At 42.4% G+C, this 22,668-nt stretch overlaps 1 protein-coding gene across 11 annotated transcripts in view; it reads right to left on the bottom strand.

Moving 5' to 3' along the window:
- Positions 1 to 22,668, bottom strand: part of nrxn3b (neurexin 3b) — a 314,465-nt gene that overhangs the window by 168,744 nt on the left and 123,053 nt on the right. For 6 of the 11 annotated variants that reach the window (XM_063496537.1, XM_063496538.1, XM_063496542.1 and 3 more), the window contains 9 exons: positions 18,186 to 18,389; positions 16,576 to 16,602; positions 15,260 to 15,379; positions 14,755 to 14,867; positions 13,671 to 13,939; positions 13,095 to 13,285; positions 12,454 to 12,627; positions 11,646 to 11,672; positions 9,455 to 9,574 (listed from right to left, as the gene is read on the bottom strand). In XM_063496537.1, coding sequence (XP_063352607.1) covers positions 9,455 to 9,574; positions 11,646 to 11,672; positions 12,454 to 12,627; positions 13,095 to 13,285; positions 13,671 to 13,939; positions 14,755 to 14,867; positions 15,260 to 15,379; positions 16,576 to 16,602; positions 18,186 to 18,389 — 1,245 coding nt within the window. The remainder of the gene's footprint in view (positions 1 to 9,454; positions 9,575 to 11,645; positions 11,673 to 12,453; positions 12,628 to 13,094; positions 13,286 to 13,670; positions 13,940 to 14,754; positions 14,868 to 15,259; positions 15,380 to 16,575; positions 16,603 to 18,185; positions 18,390 to 22,668) is intronic. The other 5 variants (XM_063496543.1, XM_063496539.1, XM_063496541.1 and 2 more) reach the window with 3 other exon arrangements.

Genomic DNA, 22,668 nt, shown 5'->3' on the forward strand with positions numbered 1-22,668 from the left:
TGAAGCACTAAGCATGTGGTATTTCTCAACTTTAAACACTACTAAAGCAGTGTTTGGTCAGACGCCGGTTATAGAACATGAGTCATCCCCAGTTTGTGTGTGTGTGAGATTCAGATACCAAGAAGGAATATCCTCAATAAACTGAGTACCAGAAAGGAGTACTGGAAATTCATATGATGAACACAACATAGCATCCAACAGGTGAATGAACCATCTCAATCTGCTTGATCTTATTTTTGGAAAGGGCAAAGAGAAAGCATGCTGAAATACTAATCACTACAGTACATTAATCTCATATCCTCTTTATTAATAATAAAAGAGAATTGCGTGGGTGTTCGACAACAAACCTGGGTCTTTTAAGAATTGGCTGCAAAACAATAAATAGATCTGAGTAGAAGTCATCACACTGCAGCCCCAGGGTCACATCAAATTTGAAAAGTTACACTCAAAGCAAAACTAACAGATGTTGATCCTGTCCATGTGGGTGAGGACAACATAGGATGTCAGCCTGAGATCCTTTAGCCTTCTAATGCTTCCTATGTATAAGCCCACTACATTATGTATGTTATGTATATAGGACCTAGCAACCTCTTTGTGATTGAAGGAGACAGAAAAATTAATGGCCCAAAGGTTGGGCTGGTTTGTCAGCCTCTGAACACCCTGAACCTCTGAGTGACGAATTTCAATCGCAAGGCAGTTGCACGGGTTGCCTGGTGGGAGGCGACCTGCCACCAAACAGTTGTGGTCTGACTCAGGCTGACTGCAGTCACTCTCAGACAAACTGATGAAGGTCTGTAAACAGTTGTCATCTAATCTGTAAACATGTTGCAACCAATCAGAGTCAGTCTGTGCAACTTATCTGTGACGTGTCTCGTGACGCTAAACGCTCACAAACTAATAGCAGACAGACTTTGTCTAATTGCTACTTTATTGCCGTTGTGAAACATCAACTGACTGCAAAGGGTCACAGTCATGCTCTGCATCTTTAAAGCAAACCTGTTGCTACAGTTCATTACACATCCAATCATTATTACATGGTTGCAATCATTTTTGTGTGTGCTGCAGCGTGAAACACTGTTTTCCCTACTGTGATTAGCATAAAGTAGGCCATTTGTTAAAATGCAAAGAAATGCTTTGACAGTTTATATATTTCTTTTCTTATTGAATACATTTAGATCGCAGTCTTTGTTGTTTCAGGGTCGTTAGACTGAGGTAAGTGCATCCTGTACATCCAGCTCTTCCTGTGCGTTGCACACTCTGGAGAGTTTACTGTCAGTTCTTTGAAAATAAAAATGTCAGAGGTAATTGGCTTTTAAAATGCCTACTGTACCTGATGAAAACCATCAGCTTCGTCAGATGGAAACGAAATGCCCTGGCCTTCTTCTCAAAGAACTGTATTCGCCATATGAGTGCCCTTCAGACGCACCGCGGGGTTCTTTTGTTGAGAGCTGTTAAATGGTTAAAATTAATGGCTGTAAGCTATCAGCCAGCGCAATTTTGCCAATTCTTTCTTGTTTTAGCTTGAAGGGCCAAACTGCTTCCTCCCACAATGATGCAAGAACTAAGTGACCTCTCTATGGCAACTGAACTGACTGAATGACATAGCTGCCCTCTGGTTAAAATCGCTCCTTTCTAATTGCAAAATCAGGTGCTAAGAATTATTTGAAAGGGAGAGGACCTTGTAAAAGCCTGTGTGCAAAGGTGTCAGTAGGAATCAGACATACAGTACGACTTATTTTCAAGTCTATCCAAGCCTGGTTTAAATCCAGTGTGACATACAGATTGACTCTGATTTGAGAAGAACACAAATTAAAACATATATCCAGTTCTCCTGGTTTCTGATTAAGTAAAGTCCATGAAGTGCTTGGAGTGGAGAGACTGTGACACTGTGATGACACTGCTGAGAAAAGGTGAGAGAACAAGAACAACAGAGTGATAGAACAGAATCAGACTAATTCACCTTACTTGTTGATCCACAATCTGCTAAACTGGTGTTGTGAAACCTCAGTAGCAGGGAGGAAGGAGGGCTATTGCAGACACTCGCTGCTGCAATTGAGTACAGAGTGGGGATGCTGTCGGCCAGTGACAAATAACTTGAATTTGTGTGGCCTTTCAAAACCATCCGCCACACTGCACAAGCATTTGTTGAGTGTAGCGAGGAAAGAAAGTGATGAGAAGCTTCCTATTGATCCTTCCCACTGTTAGGTAAACAAACAACATCATCCGCAACCCCTTGTGACCACGTACGTAAACTAAAGCTCACTAGGTATTTGTACAAAAACAGGACACATGGAAAAAGAAAATTTAGGAAGCCTGCCCAAAAACAGACAAATGCAGCAATGAGAGAAAATGCAATCACGCTACCATCTGCAGTCCAGCCAAACACACTTAAGAGCTTAAATAGTCATGGGAGTCAAATTAATGCCTTAATAGCCATAACAGCTGCAAAAGCAGTGAATAGAGGCTGTAAAATTTTGGTAAAGTAACAATCTGAATGATTAGTATTCATTAGGAGTTCATTAAGTGAAATTTTAAGCATTATTATAGCAGCTAAGAAATATTTGCTATGCAAAATTAGAGTGCAGTAACAACATCTTTAGCAGAGAATTAAGACAGCCTCTCCATGTGTGTGTTTGCTCCATGTTGTAGCAGCAAGTCAAGGCACTCATGCATATTAGTGCACGTGAATCCAATTCTTTGATGACCTTTTTATGCACTAATTTCACTGAAGTGCTATATTGCTGTTTTGATACTTGGTGAAAAAGCGAGCAGAGGAGAGCAGCAAAACAGCAGCAGCATACATGTATATTTGTATATGTGTGATAAGACGCCATTAAAATTATGCAAAACTTAAATAAATTTTAAAGCCAACCTCGCTTTGTGTGTGTTTGCTCCATGCTTTAGTCGAAGGTTTGAGAAGTCTGTATTAGTGTGCATAAAACCATTCCTGTGACTACAAGCAAGATGGCAGAGTGCAGACCTGTGCATTAAGCTAGTTGGCCGTTTATACGCACTCATTTAACTGAAGCTCTTTACTGCTGTTTTGCTGCTTGGTGAAACAGCGAGGACAGCAGCGAAACATCCACATTTATCTTAGTGTTGTATATTTTGTTTATATATTTTATATGTGTGTGTTTGTGTGCATGTGACAATGTGATGCAAATCTGAAATTAATACTCATAAACTACAACAAAGCAAACATGCACCTTACACACCTGCAAAAGAAAAAATCTTCCCGATCTAAACCCTTCAGTTCAGGCTATGTGTTCAAGGTATTGATTGGGTGATTTGTATGTGTTGCTGGTACTGCTGATATGTGTCTAAGAACATGTGTTGATGGATGTGTCTGTGGCTGGGCTCAGCCTGTGAGGGCTACAGGGTGGATGCTGGGAACGCTCTGACAGCCTCAAGGTTACCCGCCTGGCACCAAAACAGATGGATGCCCCTCATCGTAACTGTCTCTAATGTGCTCAACTCAATCATTCCCTCCCTCTCCCGTTCTATGCAACATCTCTCTCATTCACTCATGGAAGCAGCTCGCAGAAAGCCTGAGCTGCACTGTGCATCCACAGCCAGCAGTCGAAATCGTGATTTTATTTGCCATGCTGGGAGAAATTCAACATCTTATCCTGGGTGCAGTAACTGAGATGTAACGCTACCACGCTATATTCTTGGCCTTTTTAGCGTGTACTAGCTTACTCTTCTTTCGAACTACAATTCTGTGCATTATGTAGTTTAGAAAAAGCATGAAAGCAGGCGAAAACAACTCAACCTCACCCCAAACCTCAGTCACACAACACTGACATACTATATATACTATATATGGCTAGTTAAGCATTTTCTAGTTCTTGGCCAGGGCTGGCATCGACGTTCCATCCACAGCACCAGTGAGTCATCTCTTTACTAGCTAGTAATTAATTTTGAAGCACATAAAGGCTGCTTTTTTCTTTTTTGATACAAGACTCATTTTTAAATTCAGATTTTTTTGCCCAGATCTGATTTTTATCAATAATAAGCTGCCATGCAGGAGAAGCAAACGACAGAGGAGTATTTTTCTCAGCATTTTCAAGGCTTTCTTCTGTATAGAGGGATATATAAGTGGAAGCTACGAAGCTACAAGTGGCAGCACTGTAGTGTGAATTAAATTCCAGAATGTCGGGGGCTACTTTTAACTACATCTGCCATTGCCACTCCGCAAGATTCTCTCAACAAGAGAGGAAGTGATGGAAAAGTCACATTCTGACTTGAATGTTGAGACTGAGCCCACGTTACACAGTAGCATAGCTGTATTGGATTTCTGAGATCATATGGAAGTGGCTGGAATGCCAATTAAAAAAGATGATGTTTTTGTGGAATAAAAGCAGATGTAAATCACAGTTTTGCTGCAGTCTGGGTGGGATGTAGTGTGTGATAGACATACAGACGCTTGGTTGGTTTCATACTTTGCTGATGTGGCACTTCTAGCAGTGTAAACAATGTACAATGTAAAAAAAATAAAAAATAAAAAAAAGATGTCCAAGTCCCCAACTAACTTCCACAGGGCACCTTTAATGAGACCCAAGTTATGTAGCTGGCCAAACAACGAGCTGAAACAGCTAAATGGCACAGCTGAGCTAAGGGAAAGTGCACAATCAGGTGAAACTTTGTAGGCTTGTCATCACAAGCGTCACCTTTCACTTGACATTTGGAAGCTCTTTATGATAATTCTGCAAACAAAAAACAAAACAAGTAATGGTTCTGAACCACAGCAATACTTTGTAAATGTATGCATATGGAAAAGTGCATATTTCTTCAACACATCCATTTACTGACACTCATGAGGATGAACATCTCCCACTGTTCTCCTCCATCTTTTTATCCATTCTCTTTCTTCTGCCCCCGGGGCGTTTAGGCTCCACGGCGTTGCATATATCCAATTATACCGCGGCTCTGTGCACGACGGTGACACATCGATTGACACGAGTGACATCCAGTCTTATCACAGTGACACGATGCAGTGCTGGAGCAAGCATCATTAGCCTGATCAGCCAATAGCGGGGCAGCTCGTTAGACCTCCTCCAGGGCTGGACATGCAGTTCTGGTTCTAATACAGATATTATAGGACAAAGAAGCCGAGTGACAAAGTGATGGAGAGCGGAAAGGAGATTATAAACCTTGAAGGAGCAACTTTATGTTTGTGCACTCTTCTGTATTTTTGTGTTTCAGGCAATTCCACTGGGCTGATGTCGGGCAATTACTTTTCCTCGAGCCACAGCTATACAACAACAACTTCCTTCAAAGCGGCATCTAAACACCCCCCCCCCCCCCCAAACCTCGTTGATACTGCAGGCAGTCTTTAAGCCACCTGATTACGTGGCTGCTGAATCATGTGAGCATTTCTAGCTAAAACGATTGCCTCAAATACTAAGACATTTTTTTCAAAGTGTGCTTTTGGGATAGGTTGTGCCCCGAGGACTCTGTAGAGCTCTTTTTGGCCCATTTTTGATCTACCTGTGGTATTTATAGGCAAATGTTTTCGTATTGCTATGCTCCACTTATAAGCCCTCTTTCACCAGAAAGCTGCTGTCAAACTCTGCATGAAAACACGGGCTTTTGTGAGATGAAGATGAAAGGAGGCGTGCTCGTTTCCACCTTTCCGATTCATCTTAATATCGAGTGCACTTGCTGGCTGAAATCGCTGTCCATGCATTATGATGTAAAGGCGTTACATCTGTGCCCAGCTGAAACCAAGCCAAGCTCCAACGGCTGTCGGAGGGTGCTGCATAACAAACCCTGCTCCACACCTGTTGGCCGGCCCCGGCCAGCTCGAGCTACTCAATCCTATTTACAGAGACAGCACGATAAAATATTAAATGCTCCAATGAAAATCCTTTCAATATTCACACGACGCTCTCACATATCTACAGATGGTATTTCCATGTGCACACGTGGGTGTGTGTTGCACGTTCACCTGCTTTTTCATTCTAAAAACCCTTCATCACTTCATCATCGACGTCATATCAAAGTGAAAGGCTGCATTGTGTGGCCGCCCCCGTTTCCCCCCTACCCCTCTGGATTTAATACTGTTGAGCAGATACATCAGTAAATAGTGGGAAAATGCCGTCGTTATTGTGTATTCTCCACTCACTAGAACATTGTGAACGCAGGCAAATACATTGTGCCCCTACCTCTTTTGTTCCTCTGCTAAGCAAGCGGAGGAGAAATGAATACGTGGCAAACGCCATGATTATTTTCTTGAAATAGTGAACGAAGTAATAAAGCTGCTTTGTTGTCGATTGTGTAAGCAGTTAGGCAGATATGGTCGCAGCCCTCTGTGCACGCCTTGGAAAAATAAATTAAGGACACTGGCTAAAAGCTGGAGCAGAGGGATTCTGAAGGAATCACTGCACTGACAGTGAAATTCATCACTAAATCTATCTGTGCAATTACTGATGTGAGCGTCAAACTGGCGAACAGTGCTCTGCTCCCTGTCTTCCGCCTCCCCGCTCCCTCTTCCACTTCTGCTTTCTGTTTGTTTACCATGCCCCTGACAGTAGAACAATGCAGCGACCTTTGCAGAGATAATTCTATTACGTAAGTTGAGTAATTGCTCTGGATGTGGAAGAGGAGTGTCCGATTGCTCCTCTTGCTTGGCCCAAAGCTCTCATGTCCTTGGATTTAAATGAAACTCTGCGGCATTCACGGAACCAGACGGGGAGAGGGTCCGCTCCGAAAGCAGAGGAGAGAGGAGAGCAGAGCGGAGCAGAAGAAGGGGAAAGGATGTGAGACGACAAGGAGATGGAAATGAGCACGACAAAAGCAGTGAGCCAGAACCAAGCATGATAAACCCCCTCCAACCCCCCAACCATTTTTTAAAGCAGTGCTGGGCACAACATGTACCTACAGATTGTCCGAGAGGCTTTGAAAACAGCCTGCGAGGTGCAAAGAGCCCTCTGAATTTCCACAGTGTCACGTTCCCATAAGTGAAGGTGTGCAGTCACAATGTGCAGGCTGCAAGGGTACACAGGAATAAATGGAAGCAGTGTGGATAGCTCTCGCCTGCTGAGGCGCTTTTTTCCCCCTTTATTTTTTTCATCTTTTCCACCACCTAGCGACCTGTTAGCTACGATGGAGAAGAGGGCACAGAGGCTCAGTGCTAACAATCGCAAATAGTGGCTTTATTGGCAGAAGTGTTCACTTTACTTTATTCAAGTTTCTTCATTTGGACAATGGGTAGAGATGAAGCCACAGAAACAGACAATTAATGATATTTGCTAGCAGCTATCTGTTGGAGAAAGAGAGATGGAGAGGCAGAGCGACCGAGGGAGAAGATCCACTCCCACATTGTTAATTAGAAGATCTTTCTCCCTCTCTCGCTCTGCGCTGTGCTTACTGAATAAAAGATGCCTGGAACACACATGCACGCGCAAAGGCAAGGACTTAAGAAAATTGTTGGCAACATGCCTGTATTGTAATCACAAATTGTACATGTAATACACTGGATTCTTGCAATGTCCGGAAGATATTATTCATTCAGTGATCAATAACTAAAGCCAGCGAGAGGGCTGTGGGTTGGTACAGTGGGATGTATAGAGAAAGAGAGAACGACAAGAGGCAAAGCAGCGGAGGAAAATAACAGGAAAACTGATTTCATGCTCGGGGGATTGCATCTCATTTTCTCCCAGCACAGGGAGACGGTGTGCGGTCCAGCTTGTGGATTTACTGCCACCTGGTGGTGCGTGACTCCTCTGTAGGGGCTCCAGAAACCTCACAGGAAACAAAGGCAGTCATCAGAGTGGACATTGGAAGATTGGCTCAATCCGAGAAAAGTAAACGAGACCCTTTATCTCAGGCAGACGGAGTCATGCACACATGTGCAATACGAGCACAACTCCAGTGCACTGGAGTATTCCCGCAGCAGCGTGCCTGTTTGCCTGGCTTTCACCTCTCTTCATCTCCTTTCTGCCATAAACAAGTAAAGAGAAACTGCTCGAAAGAGTTACGCAAAGAAAGAAAATCAGCCACGAAATTCTCATTAAGACTAATACCGCACAGCTAAAAATACTATTACACGCTTGGATAGCCTAGTCAATATTAGTGCACATCTATTTCCAAAAACCAGAAGCAGGTGAACCTAAACCTGCAGAGTCACAAAGATGTAAAATATGTCACCGTCAAAAGCGCCTGTGTCTCAAGAAGAATTACATCTTTGTCGATGTGAAATCAATGAGACCTCCCTCTATGTCATCCCAGGCAGCGCCGGGGGGGAATTAATGAGGGCTTCTCATCACTAATTAACACATAAACACTCAGTTCCCATCACCGACTGAGAGCTGAGGTCGGCTGTTTGGCCCCCGTGTGGAAAACACTGCGTCAGAGGATCGTGAAAGAGAGGGAAGTGAGAAGGAGAGAAGAAAGAAAAAAGCGAGAGAAGAGAAGAGAGAGAAAGAAATGTGGATTTGAGAGATATAAAGTCATACACAGCAGCCGGGCCTAACATCAGAAAGGTCTGGATGATTAGGGGATGCCAGCACTCACAGATAGCAGCTCTCCTAACAGCTTCCACCACCTCATTAGTGTGGCCCAGCAGCGCTGTGCCCCCACTATTAAACGCTAAATGAAAGACCGCCAACCGTGATTACTGAGGGGAAGTCCCTTGTCGTCATGGGGATAAGAGATCCCTTTTCTCCCTCACTTTCAGACACACACGCACACAAACTCGCAATTCGTCTTTAGCGAAAGCTATTTGAAGGACGCTTATGAAAAGGCGATTGAGGCAGAAGTGGATATTTTACACATCATCAGTTGCGGTCGGGCTAACTCCCGAGCCCGAACCGCGAAAGCTCAGGACATCAAGCAAACCTGTTACGTCAAAGCACCTGCAACAAAGCAAAAAAAATAGATGCCCTTAACAACTGCCGGCATCTCTCAGGTGCTTCATTTAAAGATCACAACGCACTGTCAGCTCCGAATTCATGCAGCATTTTTAACAAAGCTTTAACTTAACAGGCCTGAACGAACGAGTCCTTGAGTCAAGGATGCGGTCCTCAGTGCTGCACACAGGACGGCGTGAGTTCATGGGTCGAGCCAGTTTTTAGCATGGAGACTTATTAGCAGAGTGTGAAATGTAATAATGTGTATGTGCATAAGAATGTATAATGGTACGACTTATGAACTGTAACCTTGCAGTACTGTGCAGTTTTGTGCTGTTCTGTGCACCTCGTGCATCATGTGTTAAAGGAGGATTCCATCAACTTTGTGCTGCACCTCCACATAATTACAGTGTTGTGGAGATGAGCTGGCTTTGAGCCTTCCATATTTTAATTTTCCTCAATCGACTGTCCTTCAAAGCCCAAGAGGCATTGTCCTTTAAAGGCTTTCTACTTCACGCCATAAGCATTAATAGTCTCTGGAGTCCCCCTTTAATGCACATGTAAGGCAAATGCAGAAAAATCTTAAAGCCAGCAGCACTCACGGTCGTTGCAGTAGGTCCCCGAGTAGGACGTCAACGAGCAGTCACAGGTGAAGTTCTCCCAATGCTGGATGCACACGCCCATGTTGGCGCATGAATCCTCCTGGCAGGTGGTGCTGGGCCCTGAAAAAGGGTGAAAGGGGAGAAGAAACATAGAGAGAGAGAGATACCACAGGTGCACAGTCAAGCAACGATAAGATTGACCGCTGAGGCTAAACAATGCAGGACCCATGCAGAAGGAATGCACTCTAGAAAGACAGGTTTACACCATGTGGGCCTCGAAGAAAAAAAACAAGGAGCAAACAGTGTCGTCACACGAGGCCTGACCTGCAGTGCGAATGCAGTTTAAAAAATACTGCCTGATGAATCCTGCTTCATGCTGGGTAAAGCTGCTGTAGCACTGGGAAGGCAACGCACAGGCGCCAGGTTTTCGCAGCGTCAACTGCACGCTCTTTGAGCAGGGTTGGGGGGAACATCAGCATATACTCTCAGTTAATTACTGCAAAAAGTGCTGTAGAAGACGCCGCTTGCAGCGTGTGCGATGCACTCCAATCGGCACTCAAGACACGTTGCTGCAAATGACTTGAACCCCCGTCTGGGCTAATGTGATGACACTGTTAAGTTTCCTTCTTTTTGGTAGTGTGTGCGGGTGGACGTGCATGCATTTCATTTCATTCCAACATGTTTCCAAATAGTTTTATCAGAGTAAAACTCGCTGCATTCCCTCTATAAAACAGGCAAGACAAGACATAAACCTCCTAGCAGACGGCTCATGGATTCAAAACTGCATTTAACAATACCCACATTTAAAAAACAAACAGACAAAAAAATGGCATTAAAAAAGCGAGCCCGGTCATTTCCTTGACAAATACTTGCGAGAGAATACACGGCGAACACTGGATACACTGGACAGACGGAATTCACGAAGAGAAAACGGAAAGAGTACTCGAGAACACGCAGTGCATATCCTCGTGTATGCACTTCAGTCAGACAGGAGTTGAGGAGGGTATTCAAAGTCAAACTGGATGTGTGTTTGCTATTCCTCTACACGCCACACATAGCTCTTACTTTTGAATACTTTTACTGAGAGGGAATGCAGATAAGGACAAGCGCACAGCATAGATAACGAGATAAACACCCCCCCCCCCCCGTGAGAGTCTAGACAGACAAAAGGGGGAAAAAAACCCTTCTGATAACCGTAGAGGAAACAAACAAAATTAAATAAAGCGAAAATTAAATAAACAGTCCAAATACATGGCAGACAAATGCAAGTAAACACTGTTTAAGAGCAGTTGTCTTGTGCAAGACAATGTGAAAAGAAGGAGAAGAAGACATCTGAGGTGGAAAAAACAGAGCAAGTTTGCCAGCTGAAAGTGCATTTACTGTGTAATGGACAGTAACGGTAGTCAACCAGGCAACCCAGAGACCGCACGGGCACGAGCGGTTCATCAGCGCGAATCAAACACATCGGTGCTTGTTTTGTTAGAGATGAAGGATTTTGCTGAACTCCAGTGTTGTGGCAGAAGGCTGCTTCCTCTCTGGAAAAAAATAATAGCAACACTCATCTGTGTAAAGCAGCAGATATGATGGATTTTTATTAAAAAAAAAAAAATGGAGACAGAAAGAGAGAGGTCTGATCCATCAGCGGCACACTGACAGTGTTTAGATGTGCGGCGACAGCCTCTTTCTGCTGTCTGCGCCAGCCTGCAATGTGTCACAACTGGCATTTTTATTCAAGAACACAGCACTCCCACAAACTGTCTGCCTCTGCTTTTAACCAGACTTTTGGACCGTCGACACGAGTCCATCACTTATCTGACCCGATCTGTTTACTCTCTTTAATTACACGTGCGCTCCAAGTCCCCGCGCAACTTTATCAGATGTGTTCCTGAAGGAAGCCGAGTTTGCCAGTTTCTGCCACATTTCTGATCAGATGTGGTTACAATCACACTGCTGCCGCGCTGTGGTATAAAAAAGTACAAATAATTTAAAAAGTAATAATTTAACACTTTCCGGTTGCTTCATTACTCATTTTTGCCCTGCCAGCATTCTCCGTGTATTTTTTTTTCCAGAGAGCAAGCCACCTCTGCAGCACATAAAGGGGTCCTTATTGCCATGGTGACACCCACGATGCATTGCACACAGCAGACTTTCAGGCGAGCAGGCCTCCGTGAGGCGGAGTTTAACCCTCTACCTTGCAGGTCGGCTTTGGTGAAACCAACTTTGTTAGCGCAGAAAGAAAAATAACAAACAGAACAGAGCAGAGCGGAAAACAAGAGTAGAGGTTAGTGGGGAGCAGCATCGTTAGAGTTCTTAAAACTTGTACAAGTTTGTTACTGTGGCAGCAGGAGAGGGTCGCTGACTGGTTTTTTTAGCGAGGGCTGAGCTGCTTAAAAATAAAGGTGTTAGGTTTTGGGTGTTAAATTATACGAGTTCACCATAATGGCAGTGTTTGTTATCTTAATCTTCTGCTGCCCTCTAGAGGAAATGTGTTGTAACCTTTTCCATATGCATGAATAATCAATTCCATTTCAGCAGAGTTAAAGTAAGCACTAAGAATCTCAATTTATAGATATAGGTCAAAAGAGTTATGGGTTGTTTTACTGTAAAAAAATACAACCTTGGCAGCAGCTCGTTTACATTTTGTAACAGCAACAAGTTAGTTAGCCTTAGGATGTGAATTTTAGGAGGAAAAGTGCTCGGTTTAAATGAGTTACAATGTAAAAAAATCTAGAATTGTTCCTGAGGTTACAACATATTGTTATCATTAAATATACGAATGCAACACAAAAGCTCAGAAAGCTGCTATTAGATAAACAGACTGACAAATTCTACTCCAAGTATTATCCTAAAATGTGACAAATACCTGGCAAAGGAAAGCAGAATGAGGATTAACGGTGCCAGCAAATGGCTTTAGGGGGGGCTACAGAAGAGCTCTCTAATTAGTCTAATAAATCTCACGCAGCAGGTCAGGAATCTCCTATGCTGTAGGCCATCTGTACCTTCACAGCCGCGCTCGATCTGCCCGCTGCGGAAAAGGGCGTCGCTGATGAGGTCTGGCAGACGGCCGTTGAGGTCAACCGAGGCCAGGCACCCCTGGAAGCCCTCCCGAGAAACCACCAGCTTGGGGAGATTCTGATACATGTTAGGTCCCAAACCTCCAATAAACAGGTCGCCTGAAAATTGAGGAAAATACGCGATTGCATCACTGTTGTTTACTTTCTTGCCAAGAAGAAGAGTGGTACAATTTGTCATATAGTGTCACTATTTAGCTCCAGCCAGCAATTGTGGGCTGACTTTGTCTAAATGTAATGAAATACACTTAAAATACTTGAAAAACATAATTTTTTATAGCATATCCACAAGATATTCCAGGAAGTTACTGGTGCAGGTAAAAAGAATAATCTGATATTGAACTGTTTTGATACAATTAATTTACAAATCTTTTTTGGGTTATATGTAAAAGTAACTCTAGGTTCAGGTAACCCCTGACTCACAGTATAGTGTATATACTTATGTCAGTAAACTGTTCATTTGTGCTTTTATTTACTTGCTATGTACCTTAGATGAAGACATAATGTTATTTCAGGTGAAAAAGTTGATGAAAAGGTGAGATCACCTCTTTTTTACTACACACGGGTACCTTTGAGGTCCAGATTCTTGGCTCCGTTGACATTCTGGGTGACTGACTTTGCGTCCACCTTGAGCGTGTGTGTGTTGGAAGCGTCTCGGGTAATGACCACATTGTGCCACTGGTTATCATTCAGTGGGTTGTCACTGTTTCCTTTCAGCAGACTGGGCCCATTTCCCAGGTCGAAGACATAGTGAATAAATCTGGCAGAGAAGAAGAAGAAAGAGCAGCAGATGAACACATCAGTATTTGGGGAGGGGGGTATTTTGTGTGTGCATGTGTGGGTGCAGTATGTCTCTTTTTATCTTGCAATAGGGATTAAATTTTAATGGAAAAACTCTCACAATCACCTCACGTTGCTCTGACACTAATCGGAGTTAAACTGACAGAGAAAACAATCTTCTTCCCAACACAATCGTGTTTATGTGCAAAAGGAGATTTGGGATCAATTTGTTTGGGCTTCTCTGTTAAATTCATAATGCCTTAAGGTACCAACTGTACCCACATCAGCCCTGCTATTTAAAATGTATAATCCATATCTGGATTCCAGCTGCTGAATAAAACATGAACACGCCTCGTCCCACTCACCCTTTAACCAGCTCCACGGCAATAAAGTCGTTCCCATCTCCGCTGTTGAAGATGATGAAACCGTCAGGTGAGGTGGTTTTGAACTGAAAGAAGAGGTGCATTGTGGTATACGCCTGAAGAGTGGCCAAGCCCAGGTAGCTGCCCTTAGTCTTGAAAGTCACGGGGTCGGCGATGATGAAACGCATGCCGAAGCGAGCGTTGAGTTCGCAGAAGTCGATGTCGCCATTCTTGCACATATCGATGTACTGCATACCGTTGAACTTTAGGCTCTGGGGGAGAGATGGTGCTGTTATTACTACCTGTGAAGCACGACTGTGTAGTGAGAAAAACTGCCAAGAGACATCAACCTAAGACTGGAGGAATCATAGCAAGTTAATAAACTCTAAAAACATACACAAGGAATAAAAGTATGACTCATTTCCATCTGCAGTGATTAATATTTGGTGGTTCTCACACAGCACTGACAGCAGACCTTACATTAATTATAGTGTGAAGAAAAGTGCACCCTCTTTAAGTTTTAAAGTTTTACATATTAGAACATATTAAAAAAATGTCATTAGCAGGTCTTAAAATGAGGTAAATAAAATCTACTAAATTGAAAAAACAAATTGAAATACACGTACACCCTCACTGCTACTTGCTGCTTCCACTGGAATGAACTCTTACACGTTCCCATAACAGTGATTCATAACATGCTAGACAGATCATTTCTATAAAAGCAAAAATTTTAGCATTTTGACCAAAGTTTGCCCCAAAGTCTGACCTTCCCATCCTCAGAGAAACTACAAAAAACCCAGCCTCAGTTAATATGTTCAGAGTTCCAAGTTCAGAGTAATAAAATAACATTTATTTGGTAAATAAAATATGACAGAATAATCTAATATGTCATCTGTTGTTGAGGAGGAGCTGGGTGGATGTGGGTTGCAAAGCGGCTTGCAGCCACCTATTGTGTCAGCTAAATCATCTGCTATCAGCCTGCAAGCTATGCTTGATTTCCTCTCACAGATACATGCCACTGCTGACTTAAGCTTTGAATTATATAATGAATAATACAGGACATGAGCTTCTGATAAGCTCTTAATACCTGCAGATGACCAATAAATGGTGAAGGAGCAGATGAAACAAAGCGTCTCTCAGTCAAGATCCCCGTCTCCACGTTGTTGAACTCGAGACGAGTGTGATCACCCGCCATCTGACCTGGGAGAGAAGAGAAAGGAAAAAGAGGCAAAGGGAATGACCCAGCAGCAGGAAGCGAGACGCCCTTGTTGTGTGGATAATGAATGACAGTGGAACAAAATGAAAAAAACTCTGATATCCAGCACAACTTACTTCCAGGATATTCATAATTTACAATGTTTTGGATGAGTAATACTAGGAATAAATGCAACAGGCATGCCTTTTCCAGTGAAGAAAGGCATGATTCTTCACACTATGTGTAATTTCTATGTAAACTGTTCATGAAACGAAATCAGCAGTAGAAATAAAAGCACATTAATCAGCCCAACAAACAAAGAAAAAAGAGAGGCGAGATCATGTATGTTTGGTATATCTCAGCAAAACAATAAAGAAATGCATTACAAGAGCGTTACCTTCCGCCATGTCGTCATCCACAGTGAGTTTGAAGTTTTTACCGCGGCGGACCACTCGCACTGAGTGCCACTCATTGTCGTTGAGCTTTTGTCCAGCATAAAGAACCTCAGGGCCCTTGCCTGAAGATGAGGGTTAGTTAGTGAAGGGACAGCGGGGATGGCACAAGCATAAACCAAATCTTTGTTTTCATAAATAAAGTAATTCAATTTCTTCCTCGCAACATACAGATAACATCTCGTCCATCTGAGTGAGATTAGAGGTGCTCAAACAAAAAAGAAAATACTTACAAAAAAATCTGCTTTGTTTTTCACAGCAGAGGAAAAAAGTTATTCAAACTGGCAGCAATGCTGTTACTCATACAAAGACTCAGTGTTTTTCTAGTGTTCAATGATTTTTAAATTTACACTTTGCTAGAAACACACTTTTTATTGTGACTTTTAATTGAGCGCTTTAGTTTGAAGTAATTCATCCAAGTAACCACGAGAGGGCAATGCAGCCCCATCGAGTTGATGAAGAGGCCAGAGCGGCTTATTCAGAGCAGAGTCTGCTGCATTGTGGCTGCTAGTTAAATCCAAATTTCAATTGGTGATTTTATTATCCTGAACATATCTGATCATAAATGCACAAACCTAACAATGCTTCATTATATTCACTATTTACTATAATAAGAACTACATATACAGCTGCAGCTATCAACGTAAAGGGCATCTACAATGTAGCACTTCAGTACAGACACACACACACACACACACACACACACACACACACACACACACACACACACACACACACACACACACACACACACACACACACTAAGCTGAAGGACTCTTTGTGCTCTGTCTTTTTGTCCTTTCTACAAGACTGTGAGCACTTTGAAAGTATTGGTCCTTTTAATGAATAACAGCATGACTTCTGACACCATCTGTACTTCACATTATATACCCATATTCTGCAGTATGTGTTAAATAAGAAGAACAGGAAAAAGAGACGCTGCAATCTATTACGGGGTAATTGGGAAACAATACAGCCCACAAAGTCTGAAAGTGCAAAAGACGAGTAGATACAAACCGACAAAAAACCCATTTACAACTACTTGTCTGAATTAAATTGGAAAAATGGGCCATTTAACATATATGGAGTACATTAAGTCTGATTTGCATAGCTTTGAACTTTGGCTATACCCCCCTTTTATCTGAGAAATCCTCTTATCAGTCCCCTGCATTCACACATCCCTGCCTCTACATCTAGCACACAGGCTACAATCAAACATTGACTGAAGGAAGAAGGCTGCAGAAGAAGAATGTTGACTTACTGGTGTTACAGTTTATCCTGACACAGTCTAGATGGGGAGGGGAGAATAAGTGACAGATGAAATCGCATCCTTCAAGGTTACAGCTGCAGACATCCAAGAGCAAAAAAAGCCACCTTCCGGGGACGGTCACATGACACTGGCGACCATTTTAGCTTAGCTGGCGACCGACATTAAGCGTTTCTATATTAGCATTGGAAAAGTAATCCCCAGTCCAATTCTTTTAATCAGTATTACTGTACCCAGCAATATTGGACCAACACTGGTCAATATTACTGCACTGGATAAACCATCTGAAGCTTTTTATTCTCCATTTTTAAACCTGTGTCATTTCCCCCCCTAAAAACCCATCATGTTTCAAAATGGTCACTTGCAACTTATTGGCCACATCGATTTTGCAACCCAGCACCCAGAGTCCAAAATACTGTACTAGTTGTATGAAATAAAGCCGTTTTAGATGGCACACCAGGAGAAGAAGAATCTGAGTCTTAGATTCAAATCCACACCTAAGGGGGAAAACTGAGCCTGTGATGGTCAGGTGCGGGTTGAAATCCATGTGACCAGGCTGGTCATGTGCCGTCAACCACAACAGAAAAGTGGGTGCAAACAGCCTCGTGCCACTCAGCACCAACACCATACAGAGGCCTTAAGACCCCCCTTTCAGAGGATCCTACGCAAGTTGTGGAAAATGAGCTACATGAGTTAAACTGAATTTTAAACAACACTGGATTCAGATTTAAACATAAACTAGAAATGACCAAGAAAATTCTCTACAAATGTTCTATACTTTTAGCTTTTATTATATTCAAATACTTATACATATTCTTTCTGTCAAATCTATCTCTTCCAGCCTTACTGGTATAAAGGCCTGCACTCTACTTAAATGTACCACTCGTGCCACCATCTGCAGGCGAGCTGGGTGCCGTGGCATCGGGCTGTTTGCCAGACGGGCCGCAGGCTCTGGGCCTTTGAAGGGGTGAGTGCCATCTTTGAACAAGGCATGGGAGATGCCAGCTAGACCAAGGGTTACTAATGGATGGAGAGAAACATGAACCTGCTATCATGAGGGAAATCAAATCAAATAAAACGGACAAAGAAACAAACCCACATGATAAAAATGCAAACTATCAGGGCAGCACTACAATGCAGTAACGCCTACCTGCAGTTGAGAATAGATGGCAGAAGATAAAGTGAAGTGTTTGTGTATTTGAATTAATGCATGTGTCAGAGATGCCATCTATTGAAATCATTCAAAAGTGAAATGCGTGTCTTTGGAAAAAAAATCCATTTGTGCACAATAATGGGCATGACTAAAGTGATCTACGACCAGTTCAAAAGATGTGCTGCGGTGCATGGATAAGTGTGTTAAGAGTTAGACTGATGGATATAAAAATCTACAAAGACATCTTCGCAACAAGGCATAAAAACTTACAGTCCAGGCAAGTCAAAAACAATCCATGCAACTACAAAGACAAACTACAAAACGGGTTTAGTATGTGTTAGGTCTGATAGAAGGTCTGGACCATAAAGAAAATCTTTACAAAAAGAACAGAAACACCGAAACAGGAAGGCCACCCCAAGAACTGGAAGAGAGGTGACGGCTAATACGATACCTAGGTTGACCGTCAGCTTGACCTTTCCGCTGTCCAACTCGAGCCGCAGCGTGTCTGCAGAATCACGAGATGTGGCGGCCATGAGCAGGCCGAACGCTCGCTGGGACATGAAGCGGAGGGAGACGTCTTCAGCCTCAGTGTGTATGATGTTAGGTATCACCACCTTCATATACATGCTCCCGTCATAAGACAATATTGACGCCTCTGTGGGAACAAAAATACACAAGAAAGCTCAAATGCTGATCTCGACTCGACATAAATATTAAATATTAAACACACCTTTAATTAGCGGATTTAATTTAATTAGCAAAAGTGACGCGGGCAAGCGCGTGGGTGCAGAAACAAGAGATAACATGATAAATGGCACAAAATATCAAATCATTCCATATGTTTCACCTCCTTCAGACAGCTGTTTATGCACCAGGAGATGAAATCTACAAAAAAAATGTGTGCCCTGAAAGTAAACAAATACAGTGGGAGAAATATTTATTTAATCCCGGCATGAATTTGTAAGATTGCTCAATTACAAAGAAATGAACAATTTCTAATGTTTATGGCAGTTTCATTTTAATGGAGAGAAACAGAATATGAACCAAAAATCTAGAAAATCATATTACATAAAGGATATGAATTGATTTGCAGGTCACTGACTGCTCAATAATTGGAGTAGAAAACTGTGTTGGCAAGGACATTTCTTGTAGTTTTTCAGCAACTACAAGAAATGTAGTAGGAAGTATGTTTTGGGTCATTGTCATGTTGGAAGACCCATTTACATCCATCTTCAGTGCTGTCTCTGACGGAAAAAGGTTCTCATCCAAGATTTACATGGCCTCTTCCACTGGTTCCTGAGTGCGATGAAGTCATGCAGAAAAACAGCCCCAAAGCATAATGTTTCCACCTCTGTGCTTGACTGTGACGATGGTGTTCTTTGGGTCATACTCAGGATTCCTCTTCCTCGAGACACAGCGGGTTGAGTTTCATCTGACCACAGCACTTTCTCATAAGCCTTGTCTGAATCATATCAAGTTCAAGTTCACTGGAAAATGTAAAGACAGGTCTATCCATTAAGTAGGAGGACCTTGCAGATACTGAGAGATTGCGATCTTCTTGCTGATGATCTTGTAGTCCACTCCAGCCTTGTGCAGGTCTACAATCTTGTCTCATTGTTTTGAGGAGGTTGGAATGGAAGAAACCGATTCTGTGGACATCCAGTTTTCTTGGTTTTTGGTTGATATACCCCACTATGTATGGTCTGTTATGAAAAGAGCATCCACTTTAAAATTTGGAACAGGAATTCTTGCATGCGCTCATTTTTTGGAACTAAGACACACACACACACGTCCCTCATGCCTAGTTGCAGCTGTAGTTGCTGTAGTTATCATCCATCAGCTGACAAGTCAGTGTCACACACATGCTGCTCAGACTGCAGAAAATTAAATCATCATGCTACTTCCTCCTTTCCCCGGCAACTCCCCACTATGTGCGCTAGCTAGATGATGCCTTTACTTTCATCACAGGATCTCGTTTTGTAAATGTAAAATCAGTCATATGCTAACACCATATAAAAACTACCTTTCCGTGCTGAATAATATAAAATATTTTGCAGTTAAATAGAGACAATACAAACAGGGTTTGATGGCTGCTGGGCCACACTGTTCTGTTTCTATTCTTTTGAGAAAGCCTGAGTGAGTGTGGTGGAGAAAGAGGAAGACTGTCAGCAGAGTGGAAGCCTCTTGGGGAGAGAGAGACAGATTAAAAAGGGTATCCAACCATGAAATACCTGTTTTGACACCTCAGCTTTTAAAAGAAAAAATAGCCCCGTGGCCTAAGAAATGCACCACCATTTGGCTGTGTGTGTGTGTGTGTGGTGGTGGTTGGGGGGGCCGAGGCTGGGGGTGAGAGGGTTTTTTTGGAGCATCACACCAGAGACTGTTTGTACATGTAAACGATGAAATCTCCCTTGTCACGTACTGCGTTCAACTACAGACTAAGGTGCCATTTCCAGGTCGATATTTAGAGGCGAATGTTTACCCATGCAAAAGGTAATGCATTATAAGTAATATTGGATTTTTCCTCACCTAAATGTCAAAATTTGTGTGATGTGTTGCAAAATTCATGTATAAGCAGTGTGAAATCACTCAACCATTCATCCCACCAAACAGCACACTGCTATAAAAATCCCACTTTCGTCTGTGTTGCTCTTAGGGCTGTTGTAAAAATCTATTCTATGAACAAGCTGTCGACTGTGTGGGTACAGTAGCCTGGAGGATAATGAAACCTTGGCTCAACATTGTTCTTCCCAATTTTAAATTGCCCTGGCTCCCTACCTCTTTGTATCTCCTCTGCTCACTTGTGCGTACACATAAAAAACACATCCACACATGCATACGTACCACAAATGGATGTCCTAACTAGCAGTGCATGTATTGATTTGTGAGCCAGGTCTGGTCCTGGTCTCACAGTAGAAGGGAAAAAAGTAAATAAAATGAGGTGAGAATAAATCTGCAACCAGGGAGAACATAAAAAGCACCCTTTGAAACAAACTATGATGTCCAGTCTGGAGTTGAAACAGATTTAAGTTTGAACTTTTTCCCAGATGTTTGCAGATATGGCAGTGGGATGCTATGGAGCCATTATTAAAAGTGAACATGTTACTTAGTGAACAACTTTCTTTTCTTTTTCTCTTTCTCTTTAATTGCAAGGTCTGAAATAGTGTTCTGTTGGATTCTGCCCCGCTGGAACCAATAAGTGGCAGAAATACACAACAGACAACAGTGAAGAAAACTGCATAGTTATGCTGATGTGCGTTCTTCCCAACCACATGGAGATAGGCCTAAAGAACATTTTGACATTACAGCCATAATTGACGTTTCGAAGACATGTGACCATGCGCCAGTTTTTACATGTGACAATCATGGTGATAGTGCAGCATCAAATGAAGAAGGTCCCCAATCACACAGGCATAGATATCAGTCTGCGAACTCTTGGCAACCAATATTTGCTTGAGAAAAAAATGTGTATTTCCTCACTGGCTGGCAAAAACCTCCTGATTGCTTTGTTTGCTAGCTAGCTATTGCTGCTAGCTTGCCAGCTAGTCTCTGAGCTGTAGTGAAGGAGTGAAAAATGAATAACAAATAAGAAATGAAGACTGATTACCTTTTTTAAAGACGCTGACTGCAGCAATTGAGGCTGAGCTTTTACTAGAAAGTAAACCTTCTCCATTTCCAAATTGCGTCACACTTTTTCAAGTTGTACTACTTCTAAGCTAGTAGCGAGCATAAAAAAGTAGAAGCAACTGTGGCAAATGCCAATGCATTTTTGATGCAGCACCTCCTTCAGCCAGTGACAGCCAGCCACTTCCAGGAACCATAGCCAACCAGTCAGGGGATGCACATTTTCCCAATTGACTGGCTGTTCTACTCCCTTCAATATAGTTGACAGCTCTCGAGCAAAGCGACCATGATGCCACCTGAGAAACCTCAATAGCTTTAATTTGGTCTTGCACAATCTTTCCACTCTATTTTTCCACTCTAAGAACAGAGCAATACAATTTCAACAGAAGAGGCAGAGATATGTGCATACATGCATTCATGTTGATCTATACTGACTAGCATAATGACTAGCTTAGTACATCTGGCATGGATCGCTTGCAGGCAATTCACAATGCTGCTCCTTTGCCACCCCTGCTGTTTTCAGGAGTCAGTTTAAAACTGTCACCTTCACACAGAAGTCTTTCCAGTCAGGCCACATTCCTTTAACATCCCTCCTCAGCTCCCACTCTTATGTCAAAAATGGAAAAACTGTACTCAGTCCCTCACAGAAATGCTTTGACTGTGTTCGCTGTGTGGATTCCTCCAAAAGTCAACTACAGACGTATCCGTTTATGTAAGTGTTTGGCTAATACTGCTGGCACCAGCTCTGCTTTTATGCATAATGAATTTTTTATTTTTGCACTGCTTGAAATGAAAGCGTTCCGTTAATTTTTCACATTCTTTTATTTCACGTCTTCTTTTATTTTGTTTTCTATTGCATTGCATTCTGGTTTTGTCTGCTGCACATTTCTGTCAAGCACATTGTGGGCCCTATTGCTTGCTTGCTTGTATAAAAACACTAATGCAGGGAATCATGAATGTCACTACAAAATTTCATGGTTATCTGAAGTATTAAGTGAGCAATTGGCAGACCCACCGTTACTATCCCTTCCTTGTGCCACAATATTAGCATGACTGAAAAAGCCTTTAAATCACCATATTTTATTTGCTTTGCCTTTTGTTCATCTGTTCCAGCAGTTCTAATTATTCACTGTCCATATCTTTCTCCACCTGTCAATCAATGTATGTAAACGCAATACAAAATTCTGTAAACCCTAAACATATGAATATTTTGGACTAGATAACAGAACCCTTTCTGTGTTATCCACTCTAACATGAATCAATCTTATGTGGCTCGGGATTGTGTTAAATTGTTTCCACTGACTTTGAAA

This window comes from Pelmatolapia mariae, linkage group LG15 (assembly GCF_036321145.2).
Source record: "Pelmatolapia mariae isolate MD_Pm_ZW linkage group LG15, Pm_UMD_F_2, whole genome shotgun sequence".
NCBI lineage: Eukaryota > Metazoa > Chordata > Actinopteri > Cichliformes > Cichlidae > Pelmatolapia > Pelmatolapia mariae.